This window comes from Camponotus vicinus, unplaced genomic scaffold (genome assembly GCF_025532165.1).
Source record: "Camponotus vicinus isolate PSW18456_S1 unplaced genomic scaffold, iyCamVici1.0 SCAF_2, whole genome shotgun sequence".
NCBI lineage: Eukaryota > Metazoa > Arthropoda > Insecta > Hymenoptera > Formicidae > Camponotus > Camponotus vicinus.
This window is the reverse complement of record NW_028141956.1, coordinates 9503566-9519488: the sequence shown is the minus strand read 5'-3', so window position 1 is coordinate 9519488 and position 15923 is coordinate 9503566. Positions and strand designations below refer to the sequence as shown.

Sequence of the window (15923 nt, the reverse complement as noted above, 5' to 3'; positions counted from 1 at the left end):
ATAATTTAGTCGAGACTATAATTTACATTCTGCTGTGATTTAACTTTAAAAATATAGCTATTTCTGGCACACATATAGTCTATCAGATCATAAATCTAGCAAGAATAAAATGCGTCTATGCGTCAAATCCAACCACTAATGTGCATAATAATTCCAAGTTACATTATCGATCGATTACTTTTTTATAATAAAATATTTGCGAGATGAAATTGAATATTCTTTCTGAGAAACTGAGATACCATAAAATGTTATTATTAGATTTTGCTAAATTTTCGGCAAACAAATTATTTCTGATACAAAGAGATAAGATTAGATTAGTTAAAAAAATATTAATATCATTCCAACTCCTTGCAATGAAAAGGAGAAATTTAGATTTAAATACAAATTCAAGAAAGTGCATTCTGAATCGATGAAAATCGAGAAGAGTTTTGATTAATTTGAATATCCATATCACTATCACAAGAAATAAAAATAACGTAGATTTACAATTTCGAAGTGCGAAAATAAAGTGCGCGCGAATACTAAATTTTTTCTTTTAAATATAATTATTAATTATTTTCAATTAAAATATGGCAATAAATCGTGTGTTCTGAAGATAAATATATTATTACCTTAAAGAATATATATCTAATAAGATATTTGTACGTGTATGTATAAATGACATACTTTTTTTCTCACATTAGTATCTTACAAATCAGCAAAATTTTATACAAATTTCTTAATAATCTCTCTATCTTTATTATTAATTAAGAAACTCTAGGTTTCTTTTCTGGTGGTGGTTTCATGTCTTTCTTCTCAGTCTTCACTTCTTGCTTAATCTCTGTTGCTGAAACAATTAAAATCAATAATATTAAATACAATATTAATATATAAAATAGAAAAAAGATAAATGGGATACATACAAACTTCTGTTGCCTGATGCACTGGTTTTGGCACTGGTAAAGGGAATTTACGAGTGAGCTCCGTAAGTAACATATCCACTCTCTGCCGTTGAAACAATGAGCTAGGTTCCTCACGTACTGGCGTTTCTTTCTTTGTGGCCAAAGCTTTGCCATTCTTGAAATCCCAAAAATAACCCTTACTGGGATGATATCGCGAACAGGCACTGGCTTCTTCGAAGGCGGATTGCAGATGATGAACCGTGGATAACTGCACAATTGATACATATATATTTCTTACATACAATAATTGACAAATACCATATTATCATATTACACAAAAACATATTAAATTAAAAATATATATATAAAATGCGCGTCAAAATTAATGTCATACAAAATTTCAAAATATGTAATTTTGACATTTTTATTAATATATTTTGTCACTCACCAATCTAGAGCTCACAACAGATCCTAAATCTGGAGCCTGATACACAACACCAGCTATAATGTAATAATCAGCGACTGGCGAAGCAACAGTTGGTGAATGTCTGTGTTGTTTTCTAATCACGTATAGGATAGGCTCCTGCACATGCAGAAGAATATATTCCAAGCCAGTCATATTACTATAAAAATAAAACAATAGATTCAATGAATATGTTTACAACATGATTTAATGATATATATTTATATTTAACAGGAAGACCAATTGACACTCACGTCAGTTGATCAGGACTCAAACGCTGCATCTTGACTATCTCATTATTGCAAGTTCTATCGTAAAATGGATTACTCCTTTCGGAAAAGTAATCCATGATGTTACTTGGATTAAGGACAGGAATCCAAGCACTGTCATGCCAGGATAGGCCTAAGGGATTTTCTGAAAACCGAAATAAAAATTATAAAGTATTAATCATATTAAGGATGAATATACATGATAATCACACTTCCTCACCAATAAAATGATTATTTCGCGTATTTATATCAAGTATTCAGTATTAGTTATAGTTGAGAGGGATTGATAAATCCTTACCTTGTACTGGAGTTTTTCCAGGCATCATCATATCACAATCAACAAATTTACAAATTACAAGAGCAATCGAAGGTACACCTCGTCTATTTACAACACATATCAGGTATATCTCTTGCTTTTTCTTTTATGGATTTCTATTCGCTATCAAATACAATATTGCAATGTAATATTTTCTTTTTTTATTCCTTCCTTCTGAAGTAATCGAACATGTATTTGACAGTATCTTCTCCCCCTTCTTTCATCAGCCTTAAACTATAAATATATAGCTAAATATATGCTTTTCATGAGAAAAACTGAGACCAGCTGACTAATATTTTATCGCGTGCGACAAGTTTGATCGGACGTATCTGATTGGTTACGATGCAGAAATCCCTGGAAATCTTAAAAATTCCCTATAATCGATAGCCAATCATACGACAAAAGTATACAACATCACCATTTATAGAAGTCGCCAGCATTGGACACAAAATTTCCATGTTCCAAGGCGGAATATAAGTTAGCTGTCTACTTTCTCCGTATGTCATCTGTGCACGCAGTTACGCGCAAGTGGGCTGTCAAGTGGTTCTGTTTGCCACCCGGCTCCGTGACTTTCCGTAATCTGTCAGTAGTCAGTAGTGCCGCGCGAGATCGCAATGGTGTTTCGTCTTCGCGTGACGGCAAGTGTCATCGCGATTCGAGACGATTAATTACGATGCGAGTCCCCGTTTCTGGCGACACGCGCGAAAATTATCGCTCGAGCGACGCTTCGGCATCGACGCTGATTCCACCGAGATGCTCCCGCTAATGTAAACTCTGGCAAAGGTAAACGAGAGACTCCGAGAGCACAAACAAACCGCGAATATTGAATTAATAGGGTGTTTCTGAGAAATGATGCAAGAGAGAGAAAGAGCCACAATAGAAAATTCAGCTTAATTAATTAATTGATAATTTTGATATTGAGAAGAGAGATTTTATTTTCGAAGAGAAATTTTCTGCGATGTCACGTCGAGCGAGGCAAGGCATGTAACGTGTAGTTTACTTAAAAATAATCGTAGATTTTTAATAAATGAATTTTTAATTCAGTGATTGTATTTTCGTGCTCCGACAATTTCCGTGAAAAAAATAGAAAAATATATAAAGAGAGATAGCGAGAAAAAAAATGAGAAATTTATACACTCGACGCGTAAGATTTCTCATTTACTTAATTGCGATACCTCTTTCGTGCTGTCGCTTTCATTTTTTTCTCCCGAGACGCACGAACAATTAAACATGGAGGTTAAGAACTCTGTCGTGACAGCTTTCTGTCACGAAACGTGCGTGCAAGCGTATATTTACGCGTGCGCGTGAAATAGATAGCGAACTTGATAGCGTCATTTGAAAATGATCACAATTCGAAATTACGTAAACGATCATTTTGCTTTCCTTGTCTCTATGGAAATAAAACTTTCGAAATGAATAAACAATTGAAAAAAAGAAATTCCGGAATTGAAATGCGGCTATTATTTTAAAAAGAATAATAAATTTAATAATAATTTACGTTAAAAATACGAAGAGATATACGAATTAATAAAATGTAAATAAATGTACTTTCATTATTTCCTTTTTAGAAGAGAAATATGGCCTTTTATTATTTTAATTATTTACAAAAAAGTTAATAATAATTCACGAGTTAAGAAATATCGAGAAACGAATTAATATGTAGTTTCATTATTCTTTTTTTAGAAGAAAAATGTGGCCTTTTATCCTTCTGATTATTTCCGAAAAAGTTATGAAAAATAAATCGTGACTTTTTATTTGTTTATTTATTTATTTATTTTTTTATCAGATATTTTTTATATTTTTATATATTTTTTTATCAGAAATATTTTTACTTTTATTAAATGTATTAATTTGATCGTTTAACCGATAAGCGTTCTTATGTATGTTATATATTGATTTTCCTTTTTAATTAAATAGAAAGGGATTATATATGAAAATTATATATAAAACTACTTATATACATATGTATATAAGTATATGTGTGATACTACTTATATATGTATATATTTTTTATATAAACATCAAATTATTTAATTCCTTTTATGTAGATTAAATATATATTTTATATCATACACACATGCCAATGAGAAAATGCAAGAGCAGTTCGAGCGAGTCAAATGAGTCGAAATCTTGTTTAAATTACAGCTATAACTCTTATGGAGCCTCATTGAATCCGAATTAAAAATCTCGTATGAAACAGGAAGCCTGATTAAAATACATTAATTCGCACCATGTTGTCGAGGTAAATGTATATGGGATTAAAAAATATTTGTGTAAATACATTGATAATGAGACGGTACATATATTACACTGCAATTGATGCATTGTAGAAGTCATTCCGGAGGAAGCAATAAAGCTAGAAGAAATGATATTGACACTGGAAATTATGTAACGGGGTCATAAACAAACTTGTAAGTATTTTATATATGTACATGTCTGCGTCTGTGTGTGTGTATATGCATACACATATACGTATGCATAAATTTACACACACATGAGTTGCACGACATAAAATATGTAATATCTCGTAAAGCATTAATTTTTCGTCATGCTTTTTTGTACCTTTATATTTTTATACGAAAATAACTAGCATTTTATATAAAGTTAAATGATAAAATAAAATTGATCGATATAAAAGAAAAATATGATAACATTTAAAAAAATGTGCAATTGCATATGTGCAAAAGTAAAATCATTATTGCATTTGTATAAAAGTCAAATCGACTCTATTCATTATTCTATGAAGGAGAAATTCTTCCTCTTAGCAAATATATCATTTAAAAAAATTTATATATATATATATATTTATAATATATTAATATTATTAATATCTATATTAATATATTATTATTAATATATTATTAATAATATATACTATATTAATATTAATATATTACATATACAAAATAAGCGCCTTTAAATATTTCATATTTTACCAGTCTTTCTGTCTGATTAACATGTATATTTCGTAGACATCCCGTGGACATGGAGGATTACACGCCGATCGACGAAGACTTTCCGGGCCGGCTGCTACATCAGGCCGCGCTCTGGGACAATGCAGAGCTGCTGGAGGATCTGCTGCGTGGCGAGCACGCGCAGTACATTAACAGCAAGGACTCGTGGGGCAGGACGCCTATGCACGCGGCCGCGATCACGGAGAATTCCCGTTGCTTGGACGTCCTGCTGACCGCTGGAGCCGACCCGAACGTCGTCTGTGGTCCTCGCGGCCACCATCGGACGCCGCTGCACGTGTGCGCGGAGCACGGTCATGCCGGCAACGTGGAAAGGCTGCTGAGCTTCAACGCGGATCTCATGATTCGCGACGACGATGGCCTGCAGCCGCTCGACGTCGCCGAGAAAGGCAAGCACGACTCTTGCATTCATCTTCTGAAAGCGGCGGCCGAGCAGTATGAACTGGCGAAACAGGCGACCCACGCCTCCTTACGCGCAGCTTGTATCCAGGGCGACACTGTGGCTGCCCGCAGCATCATCCAGGGCTTGTCGACCGATCTAGAGTGCGTGATAAACATGGCGCCTAACGGTGCCAACACTCTGCTCTTCGTCGCCTGTGAGAGCGGTCATAAGGACATTGTTCGGCTGCTGTTGGATCACGGCGTCGACTGCAGGATTCATCCGGTCACCAAATACTGTCCGCTCTACATAGCGTGTTATCACGGCAAGGTGGAGATTGTCGACTTGCTGCTCCGACATTTTCCCAAGCAGGTGCAGCAGCTGACAGTGGAGCGTTGGCTGTCGATACACGCGGCCACGATAAACGGTCATCATTTGGTAATCGACGCCTTGCTTAAGTTCGAATATCCGCAACATGTCTATCAGCGTTACAGGGACCCGTCCGGCGAGTTCGAGTACGATCTGCCGTTCGATATCAATGCGCAAGACGTTACTGGTCAGCATGCGCTCTATATAGCCAGCATGCTGGGTAATGTCAAGTGCGTCGAATTGCTGTTGGGTTATCGGGTGAAAGCGAGAACCACAAAGGAGGAGGATGGTGTAGGAGGCGCGCAGCAACTCCCAGTATCGAAACGCAAAATCTCCAGCGGTATCCAGAGACTGATGTCATCTTTGAATTTTCGAAGCAAAACGCCCATGGACAAGAAGGATGATAAAATGATATATCCGGTGAATCTGGATCTTTATTGCAACAACGGCAGCGAAACGGCATTGCATGCGGCTGTTAGAGGGCGACATGCCGAGGTGGTAAACGCTCTCCTTCAAGCTGGCGCCAATTTAGAATTACCTGTCAAAGTCCTGTATGATCAGAACGATCCCGAAGGTAGTTATTCGAGCGTGTTGACGATAGCGTGTCAAAATCGTGACGTAAAGATCGCGGATTTGCTGCTGAAGCATGGCGCCGTAGACAATGAGTGCAAGGCGCTGAAGATTGCTGCACAGAATCGCGACGAGATATTGACTGCAAAATTGCTATCGATTAAGGCGCATCCGGACTCCGAGTACAAAATCAACAAAAAAGCGATGACCGAGTGCACACAAAGCTCGCATTTCTCCGCCTTGTCGTCTTTCGGCCATGTCACCTATTCCACGCTGTTTCCGAAAACGCCCACGATGATCAACTGGCATAATCAACAATGTCGTCTCTCGCAAATCCGATTACAATGGCTAATCGACGCGGTGCTGCACGTCAACAAGAAACTGAGTCCAAAGAATAACGACCTGGTGCTATACGCTATTACACGAGTCGATATCTCCCACAACTCCATAACTTCCGTGCCGTCTGCTATGTTCTATTTGCAAAGTCTGCGTTATCTCAACATGGCACAGAACAAGATCGACACTCTCACGGCCGACTCCAAGAACCCAAAGGACAAGTTGTGCCCGGTTCTGGAGGAGATGTATCTCCAGGATAATCGATTGGAGCAACTACCCGAATTCATTATGAATCTTCCAGCCCTCGAGATTATGGATGTCTCCAACAACAAGTTGCAGTGCCTGCCGCAGAATCTGTGGCGCGCGCCCAAACTCAAGGAACTGAACGCGTCGTTTAATCTATTGCGCGACCTACCCAGTCAAGCTTCGCAGAATGTCCTGAGGAAGTCGCAGCGTAGTTGCGAGGAGACGCAACAAATTACCTTTCGTGGACTGGCCGTTGTACCGCGGATAGAGTCCATGGAATTCGATTCTTTCACAAAGATCGCGAACGCGCAGGTGATCGAGATGGAACGGCCGCATGTATGGACCAGTTCAGTTCAAGTATCAGAAAGAATGAGCGATGACACGGAGAATGGCAACAAATCAGTTTTGGCATCGTTGAATCTGGCACACAATCTCTTCAACAGCATTCCCGTGGCGTTACCATGTCTGGCAGTGAGCTTAGTGCGATTGAACATGGCGTACAACTCTCTGCGATCGATGAGTCACATCACCTCGTATCCAGCGAGCCTGAAACAACTAGATTTGTCGAATAATCAGATTACGCGGTGGCCGAGTTTGCCGCAGGTCGACAGTTCCGACAGCATGGAACAGGCGAATACGGCCTGCTACTGTCCAGCCGTCAATGCGCAATCGCCTAGCATCGTGCCCGGCAATCGGCAAACACCTACGTCGATGCGCGACATTGTGCTGCAGTCGGTGTGCGTGCATAGACGGCATCTACGGTTAGAAAATATGCGTACGCTGATTCTAGCGAACAATCTACTGAATCGCATTCAGTTAACATCGTGCGATGACGGCGAGATGCCTAGTCTAGAGGAAGAACGAAGCGACTCGGATAAGGATTCAAAAGGAATCGGACATTCCAGCTCCAAATCGTACCTACTCTTTCCCAATGTCAGTATGCTGGACGTTAGTAATAATCAATTACGCGATATACCGCACAACATTTACGAGCTTAATAATTTATCGGTATTGAACATCAGTGGCAACAATGAGATCGTCGAGTTGCCGCCGCAGATGGGTTTATTGGGACGTCTATGGAACCTGAACACACAGGGTTGCCGGTTACAGGAGCCGCTCAAGTCGATGATCGAGTCAAAAAAATACAAGACGATGGATGTGATCGGTTACCTGAAGTCGATCTTGGAAGACGCCAAGGCATACGCGCGCATGAAATTGATGATTGTCGGTATTCAAGGGATCGGCAAGACAAGTTTGCTGGAACAGTTGCGGCAGGAAGGCGAGGTGCCGAATAAGAAGAAGGCGTCCGAACATTGGGCCAAACGAATGGGTAACAAGAACATTAACGCAAAGACTGCTAAGGGCACGACTATTTCGACAGTAGGTGTGGATATCGGCGATTGGCTCTATGAGAAGAAAGTACGTGGACAATCGTCTCATGGTCCGGTCTATTTCAGGACCTGGGATTTTGGTGGCCAGCGTGAGTACTATGCAACGCATCAGTATTTCCTGTCAAAGCGCAGTCTCTATCTGGTCGTATGGCGGATCACAGACGGCTTCAAGGGCGTATCCGAGATTTTTCAATGGCTAGTGAACATTCAGAGTAGAGCGCCCAACTCACCGGTCATTATTATTGGCACCCACTATGACATTTTCTACGAGCATAGCGAGGGTCTGCAGCAATATATTCGTGACAAGTTTATTAATGTGGTCGATGCTGAGAAATGTGGCCTACCTAAGGTCATGGAAACGATTGAAGTGAGCTGTAAAACACGCCACAATATCAAGATGCTTTGCAATCTTATTTACGACGTTGTCTTCAGCCTGAGATCGCCCGGTAGCAAGGAATTGCTACTAGAACAGAAGGTTCCAGCTAGTTATCTCGCTCTAGAGGACGTCGTAATCCAACTGGCGCATGACAGGAAGTTATCCGGCCTAGACCCAGTGTTAAAAGCCGACCAATATTACGCGGCAGTCAACAATGAACTTCAAAAATTACACAGATCATTTAGAGATCCTGCTGAGCTGCATCAGGCGACTCTGTTTCTCCACGAAAATGGTATAATCTTGCATTACGATGATGCTACGTTGAAAGATCTCTATTTTTTGGATCCACAATGGCTCTGCGACATGCTCGCTCATGTAGTAACTATACGAGAGATTAATCCATTCGCCAGATCTGGTATAATGAAATTAGATGATATCCAGCACGTCTTCAAATCTTCTACGATATCATCGATTGATACACAGGGCTATATTGTCAGTCTGCTTAATAAATTCGAAGTTGCACTGACATGGGATTGCCGTACGTTGCTAATACCGTCTCTTCTACCGACTGAGGAAGATATTCTGCGCAATAATCAAATCATCAAAGTACCAGTAAAGACGCGCGGTTGGCACGTACGCCATACTAAGAAGATCACATCGCCCACATTTACATGCCTAGGCGCGCCATCCAGCGACAAGAACAACGCTGAGTGTGTACTTACGTCGAGGTCGCAGCCCGATTGTTCCGTCACCAGGCTGTTACTCATGTCATACTTTCCTAGCGGCTTCTGGTCCCGATTGATTACTCGAATTCTCGCTGACGATGCTATTGTCGAGATCGTCATGTCATTTCTGGCGCCGTTCAAGGATTTTGTCGACGACAACATCTTCGCCAGTTTACTAGACTTACAGGCCGAATGGGCGCTATGGCAAACGGGAATCGAGCTACGATATTCGGGCATTACATTGTTGCGTCTGAAGGAGGTTTATTATAATCTGAAGAATTCACCGTACGACTACAGGCAGTTCAAATTCAAGCTTAAACAAGATGGCATTTGGTGCACGGTGGATCTGCGAAATTCTGCCATCCTCGAAATTTGGTTTCCAGTGGATACTCTAGTGATTAAGCAACCTATCATGTCCGATTCCGTAGATGAAGAACCAATGGGCTACCAGGCAATCGTAGTAGAACCGAGACTGGAGAGTATGCCCCAACTAATGGCATTGATTGTCGACCATATCGACATTCTTCTCGAAGATTGGTATCCTACGCTAGGCACGCGCTTTGTTCACACATCAGAAGGTAAATTACTAGTCACTAGACTTATACCGTGCCCGCGCTGTTTGCTCGACAACACTGAAAGCAGCGACATCGAATCCAACGATAGTGATGGTCGGCTTATCGAGGACATCCAAAAGTATTGCGCTGTAAATCGCAGCGAAAGGCAAAGCCAAGACAGCTACAAATCCGACGGCGACAGTGGTGTCGGTTATGATAGTTTAACATCCAGCAGAATGCCATCGCTCGAAGGCCATCCAGATGTGTCAAGACAGCAGACTCCCTCCTCACATCCCGAAGGTATCCTCGCATACTCTTGGATGGTGGAAGAATGCATATTGGCAGCGTACAGTAACAAATCTATCAGCTGCCCGAGGCATTCGGAGATCCCCCTGTCGCATGTCGCTCCAGATATCATTTTCATGGACCTGGGCGCTAAGCACCTGATTAAATCTGAGGAACTAAAGCGAGGCAAACTGCTGGGTCGCGGCGCTTTTGGTTTCGTCTTTCGCGGCAGCTGCCGACTACCGGGCACGCACATTCGCGCCGACGTGGCCATTAAGATGCTGCAACCAGTTTCACCGGGTCCGAACTCGACACAGTCGGCGATTCTCGCTTATAAAGCATCGCAGAGCAAATGGGATCGCGATCCGTTGCAATACGCCTGCAAGGCTTATTGCATGGCGCGTCAGGAACTCAACATCTTGCTGACGCTCAGACACGCTAATATCGTGCCATTAATTGGCATAGTCGTCAGTCCGTTGGCTCTGGTGCTGGATCTTGCTCCTCAGGGCGCGCTAGATGGCGTCTTGAAGAATTATCGTCGTTCTGGTGCTAAACTGGATCCCTATACGCTGCAGGCAATAATCTTACAGGTCGCCAAAGCGGTGGAGTATCTGCATCAGCAACACGTCATTTATCGTGACCTGAAATCGGAGAACGTGTTAGTGTGGCAAATACCGTTGCCATTTCAGGAGAGTTTGGAACCGGTGCACGTCAAAGTCGCCGATTATGGGATTTCAAGGTTGACACTTCCCACGGGAGCAAAGGGTTTCGGAGGCACGGAAGGTTTCATGGCCCCCGAGATCATCAAATACAATGGCGAGGAGGAATACACAGAGAAGGTGGATTCGTTCTCATTCGGCATGTTCATCTACGAACTGATTACACTGCGCCAACCGTTCGAAGGTCACGAGGCGGTGAAGGAATGCATCCTGGAAGGCGGTAGACCACCGCTCATGTACCGCGAAACTCTCCATCCGTGTTACGCGCTTGATCTAATGGTAATATGCTGGGCGCAAAATCCGAAAGATCGACCGACAGCTAGTCAGATCGTTTCGATCGCTTCCGCGCCCGAGTTCACGCATCTGATAGATGTTACCTTGCTAACAGAGCGCACGCAAGTAACAGCGGTTACCATGACAAATCGAGCCGGCAATAGCTCGAATAGCGAGGTAGACAGCTTGAATGGCGATGAGATCTGGTTCGGCCACAACAACGGCGAGGTGGACATGTTATTGGGCACTCAGAAGGGTTGGCTACGTCACGTACGTATTGAGACGCCAGTAATACCGTACGCCATGTACGGCGTGGATGGCTACATCTGGATCGGCGATAACGCCGGCCAGGTGCACGTCTACCTGTGCGGCAACTTTGGCTGCGTGGCCAGCTACAACCTCGAGGCGGATCACAGCAGAGAATCCAAAGTAGTCGGACTGATCCATTTAGAGCAATTGAAGCAGTTCGCTGTAGCGTTGCATAGTGGTCGTATCTTCCTGCTGTCTAACTCATTCACGCAGATGAAGAAGACCGAGGTCACCGGCAGTGGCGGTGCGACAGAAGTGACACGTCATGGTAATGATGTCAAAACTTACTCGCTGACGGCGGTCTGTCGGAAGAGACGCGTGTTGGAACTCTGGGCTGGCCAGAGCTTCGGCCAGATATCCGTCTATACGCTGAAGGACGGCAACCTGGTCGACACGATACAGTTGTCTCATTCCACTGGGACTGCCAGCGACGTCGCCATGAAGAATCTCTTCGCTACGTATCTGACCGGCGCGACCGCCGAAAACTTTGTCTTTTCATACACCTATCCTGGTTGCGTAGTGTACCAGTGGGACGTGGACAGCCGACAAATCGTCAATAAGCTTGACATGTCTAAACTAGTGCCGTGCTCCGAGAGTCTCAAGTCTATCTCTATCGAGGAGAACCTGTCGACGGACAAGTGTCAGGTGACCGCGCTCGAGGCCAGCTCCGGTCAGTTGTACATCGGTACCACCTGGGGCTGCATCGTCGTCGCCGAGTGCGGCACTCTGCGACCCATCACCGTGTTCCGGCCGTTCGAGGGCAAGGTTTGCCAGATCGTGTCCCTCAAATCCACTGACAAGAAGAAGGCACTACTGGCGACCGTTGGCCAAGGCTATCGCAGCCTGATCGCGCGATATACCGACTTCCCACTGAAGAGTCTGGAGAATGAGGAACTCAGGCACGGCATGTATACTTTGCTGTGGCGATCGGAAAACTGGTCGTCGGCTTGATTCTTCCGAAGATCTTAACGTCCGCATTCTCGCTCGTGTTCAACGACTCCAAGTTTCGTTTATCTCGTATACAAAAACAACACCTAAGATTACATTTAATGCTGAATGCGCGGTGAGAAATATAGAACAGTCCAGCTTTCTTCCAATGAATACCGGCAGAAAAAGGTTGTAATAAGGTTTGGTCGGTGCCAATGTAGACATTTTGAGAAGAGCGATGGGGTTTTATCCAGACTCTCTTCTCTTTTCGACATTTAAGTAATGAAGCATTTAAGTGATGCGAAGTTTATAAACGAGTCTCTCTGCGCTCGGGTGAATCTTATACGTCCAACAATATATAGTACCTAGTATATAACAGGCATTCGCGGTGCGAATAAGCGCGCCTGAGGAAAAGACCGTCTCATAGAATTTGAACAAGATAATAATATTGCAAGTTTCAATATTCGATTTTTCTCAAAGCACGCTTATTGACAAAAATACCTTGTGTATCACGTTACAAGCTATATGCTAATTCTTTTGTCCAGGTTGCAGAAATTATCGAGTCAAGAGTATAAGAGAGAGAAAGAGAAATAATCCAGATAACCAAATGTGATTAATCATATTGATTAATCATATTGATGTCATGTTAATTAATGTGATTAATCATATTGCTATCATATCGTCAACAATTATATTATTATCAATATTTATTAGTAACATGACAGAAATGTCATAGATAGTTGGCTATCTGGGAATCTTATTTTGTATAAAACAAAATCCTAAAGATGCATAGAGTTGAACGATACTCTAATAAAGTATGTTTTCGTTTGCATAAGTATAATCAGATGTTACCACTCTTGATATTTGAATATTTATATAATGCTTTAAATAATAAAGGAAAGAGTCCAATATTAATGTAACTTATATCGCAGTAAGATAAAAACGAAAGAAAAACATCTTTCATTATTCTTGATATTATTATCTGAGCTCTTGGATCTGAGTTTTTAGATATTTTTTAATGCTATCAATTAATCTTGATAATATTCATATCGAGATTTGTGTTTTACTGACGTAAAATTCACAATCCTGGATCGATAAAAATACAAGATCATACGTATACTCATATATTTTTCTGATTTAGTTGGATCACGTGCAAAATAATATCTTTCGAATCTAATCGATATACGTAAAAATTTATAAGTCTAATTAAGATTATTGTGGGACACATTTTATATAAATATATCAGCAATGCGTTATTAGACACGAGATTATACATATACACACACATGTTAGAAGCATTTTGTTCAATTAAATCATTAAATTTTCACTTATGATTTAATTACAGAGAAATGGTTAGTGTTGTCCCAAGCGCGTAATCAATGTGATACAAGGTACTCAGCGAAAGAAAAAACGTAAAATATCGAAAACTATTACAGTTATTTTTAATAACGATACTCTCTAATTGTGTTGAATGGCAAGTAGCTCTTAAAGAGATTTGATAGAAATTTTGTCTCGAGAGATATTTGCCTCTTAAGACTAAGCGTTCTTCAGGATCTTTTATTAGTATCGTAATAATAATAAGAAAAGAAAGTGAACAGAGTGTAATATATTTACATACGTCGGATGTAAAACAGTTTTAAAAAATGGCATTTAAAGCGCTGGATGAATATTATTTCTAGAAAATGTGACAAGACCGACCAAGTCTTTCTAATGATATATATAAATGTGTGTACAGCTTGTTCTCCATCATTTCCAAACCAGCGCGTTCGATATATTATATACATTAACATGTTGAATGCCGTAAAGGCTTACCAGTGATATCCAAATTAGTGATCATGCTTGTAATAAGTAAAACAAAATACTCTCAAACATTGGAACAATATTGATATTACAATAATTATGTAAAATAGAATAAACATGCAAACGACAAAACATGCAAAATTTAGTCAAAATTCAACGTGTTATATATATCTTTAATTTAGACAGTGCGTGCGCACGTTTTATACTTATTTTTTTAATTACTTGTACCTGCAGCTCGTGAAGCGAACCACAGTGTGATATATAAACGCAGCTTGTATCCCTTTTTTCTAAGACGATAATTATTATGAAGAAACGAGAAAAAAATTATACATCTATCCTATATAATACTTTCCAGATTATTATTAAGTATGCCTCGGAATATGGCAAGTGATTGATGGTGTAAGATTTATAATTATTCGATTATAAGAGAAAATTCTATGATTGATCTCGACACATTAGGAACACATAGTTGTAAATTCATGTTTACTCTCATCATGAAGATTATTATGATTATCATCTCATACTCAACATAAGTTGTAACTTTATAGAAATCTATTGTTATTTAATGTATTGACTGTCACAAAATACAAACTTGTTGAATAAAACTACTCTACTATCATTTCTACTTCTGTAGCACAACACATATGGTGATACTCATATTTCAATTAATATAAATATTACTACCCATTAAATAACAAAATCTTTATTTACAGAAAAAAATATATTTTGCTATCACTTAAATATATCAAATGATTTATTATCTGTATTAGTCTCTACTTTCTTCAATATTCTTGTTTTTACCTCAGAAGTGTACTGTTGCATTGTCTTTTCATAGGCTTCATTGTCCGATAATTTTTCCTGCTATAAATTGAATATACTTTTAATATAATATATTAAACAATTGAATCAATAAATCGAATAATTTAGTGTACATACCTCTTTTATTGTTTTGTATATAGATAGAAAATTTTGTGTTGCAGATGGAACACTTTCATTGGCTAAATTAATAGCTGGTATGAAGTCTTGATCTTTGTGGAACCTTCTGCACGAACAAATAATAACTTATATATAAAGAGATACAAATATCTTATTCAATGTAATGTAGTAAAAAGTCTTACGCTCGAATAAGATCCTCTTCGTAAAAAATATTTTTGATATTTTTCTTTGGCAATTGTCTGTCAAATCTAGGTTCGTATTTTGGAGGAAAAGCCTCATATACTGCCAACCATAACGGTTTGTCTTCCTGTTTCATAGCTTTACCTTTTAGTAGCGAAACAACTCTAAAATTTGTTCCCATTATATGTAATTGTTGTTCGAAATAAAATTTAAAATTAGCTTTAAATATTATTTTTTTTAATTTCCAAAAGATACAAAAATATACACAATGAATTATTAAATAACATCCAAAAATTCAATTAATTGAAAGTAAAATTTATATATTAATAAAATATCACTTTTTGAAAAAAAAATGCTCTGTACCTTTAAAAACAATCGCTAAATTCAAAAATAATTCTGTCGATAAGGATTACGAAGGATGCGTTTCACTCACCTGGTATAAATCGTGCCAATTTTTTCCAATCTGCTCTGCGCCATGGTGTCCTTTCAAGGATTATAAGAAAAATTCGATTCCGAAGACCCGGTGGTTCGTCTTCACGGATATTAACCTAACCTAACTTTTCGAGCATCATCCCAAGATCCCGTCGCCATTTTTAAAACGTTACAGTGCGGCGTAAAAAAATAAATCCCTAAAAATTAGCACGTGA

General features: G+C 39.8%; 3 protein-coding genes across 3 annotated transcripts; 1 reads left to right on the top strand and 2 right to left on the bottom strand.

Moving 5' to 3' along the window:
- Window positions 1-580: 580 nt before the first annotated feature.
- Window positions 581-2163, bottom strand: Med6 (mediator complex subunit 6). The gene is made up of 5 exons (XM_083091654.1): window positions 1912-2163; window positions 1599-1758; window positions 1330-1504; window positions 903-1149; window positions 581-826 (listed from the first exon to the last, which is right to left on the bottom strand). Exons 1-5 carry the CDS (start codon window positions 1940-1942, stop codon window positions 747-749), a joined length of 693 nt encoding a protein of 230 aa, XP_082947780.1. The 5' UTR covers window positions 1943-2163; the 3' UTR covers window positions 581-746.
- A 264-nt stretch (window positions 2164-2427) lies between these two features.
- Window positions 2428-14098, top strand: Lrrk (Leucine-rich repeat kinase). Its single transcript, XM_083091632.1, has 4 exons — window positions 2428-2712; window positions 4075-4171; window positions 4260-4340; window positions 4902-14098. The coding sequence occupies exon 4, from the start codon at window positions 4915-4917 to the stop codon at window positions 12382-12384; it is 7470 nt and encodes a 2489-aa protein (XP_082947758.1). The 5' UTR covers window positions 2428-2712; window positions 4075-4171; window positions 4260-4340; window positions 4902-4914; the 3' UTR covers window positions 12385-14098.
- Window positions 14099-14847: 749 nt separating this feature from the next.
- Mrps23 (mitochondrial ribosomal protein S23) lies at window positions 14848-15892 on the bottom strand. The gene is made up of 4 exons (XM_083091655.1): window positions 15710-15892; window positions 15279-15440; window positions 15097-15202; window positions 14848-15021 (listed from the first exon to the last, which is right to left on the bottom strand). Exons 1-4 carry the CDS (start codon window positions 15751-15753, stop codon window positions 14893-14895), a joined length of 441 nt encoding a protein of 146 aa, XP_082947781.1. The 5' UTR covers window positions 15754-15892; the 3' UTR covers window positions 14848-14892.
- Between the last annotated feature and the right edge of the window lie 31 nt (window positions 15893-15923).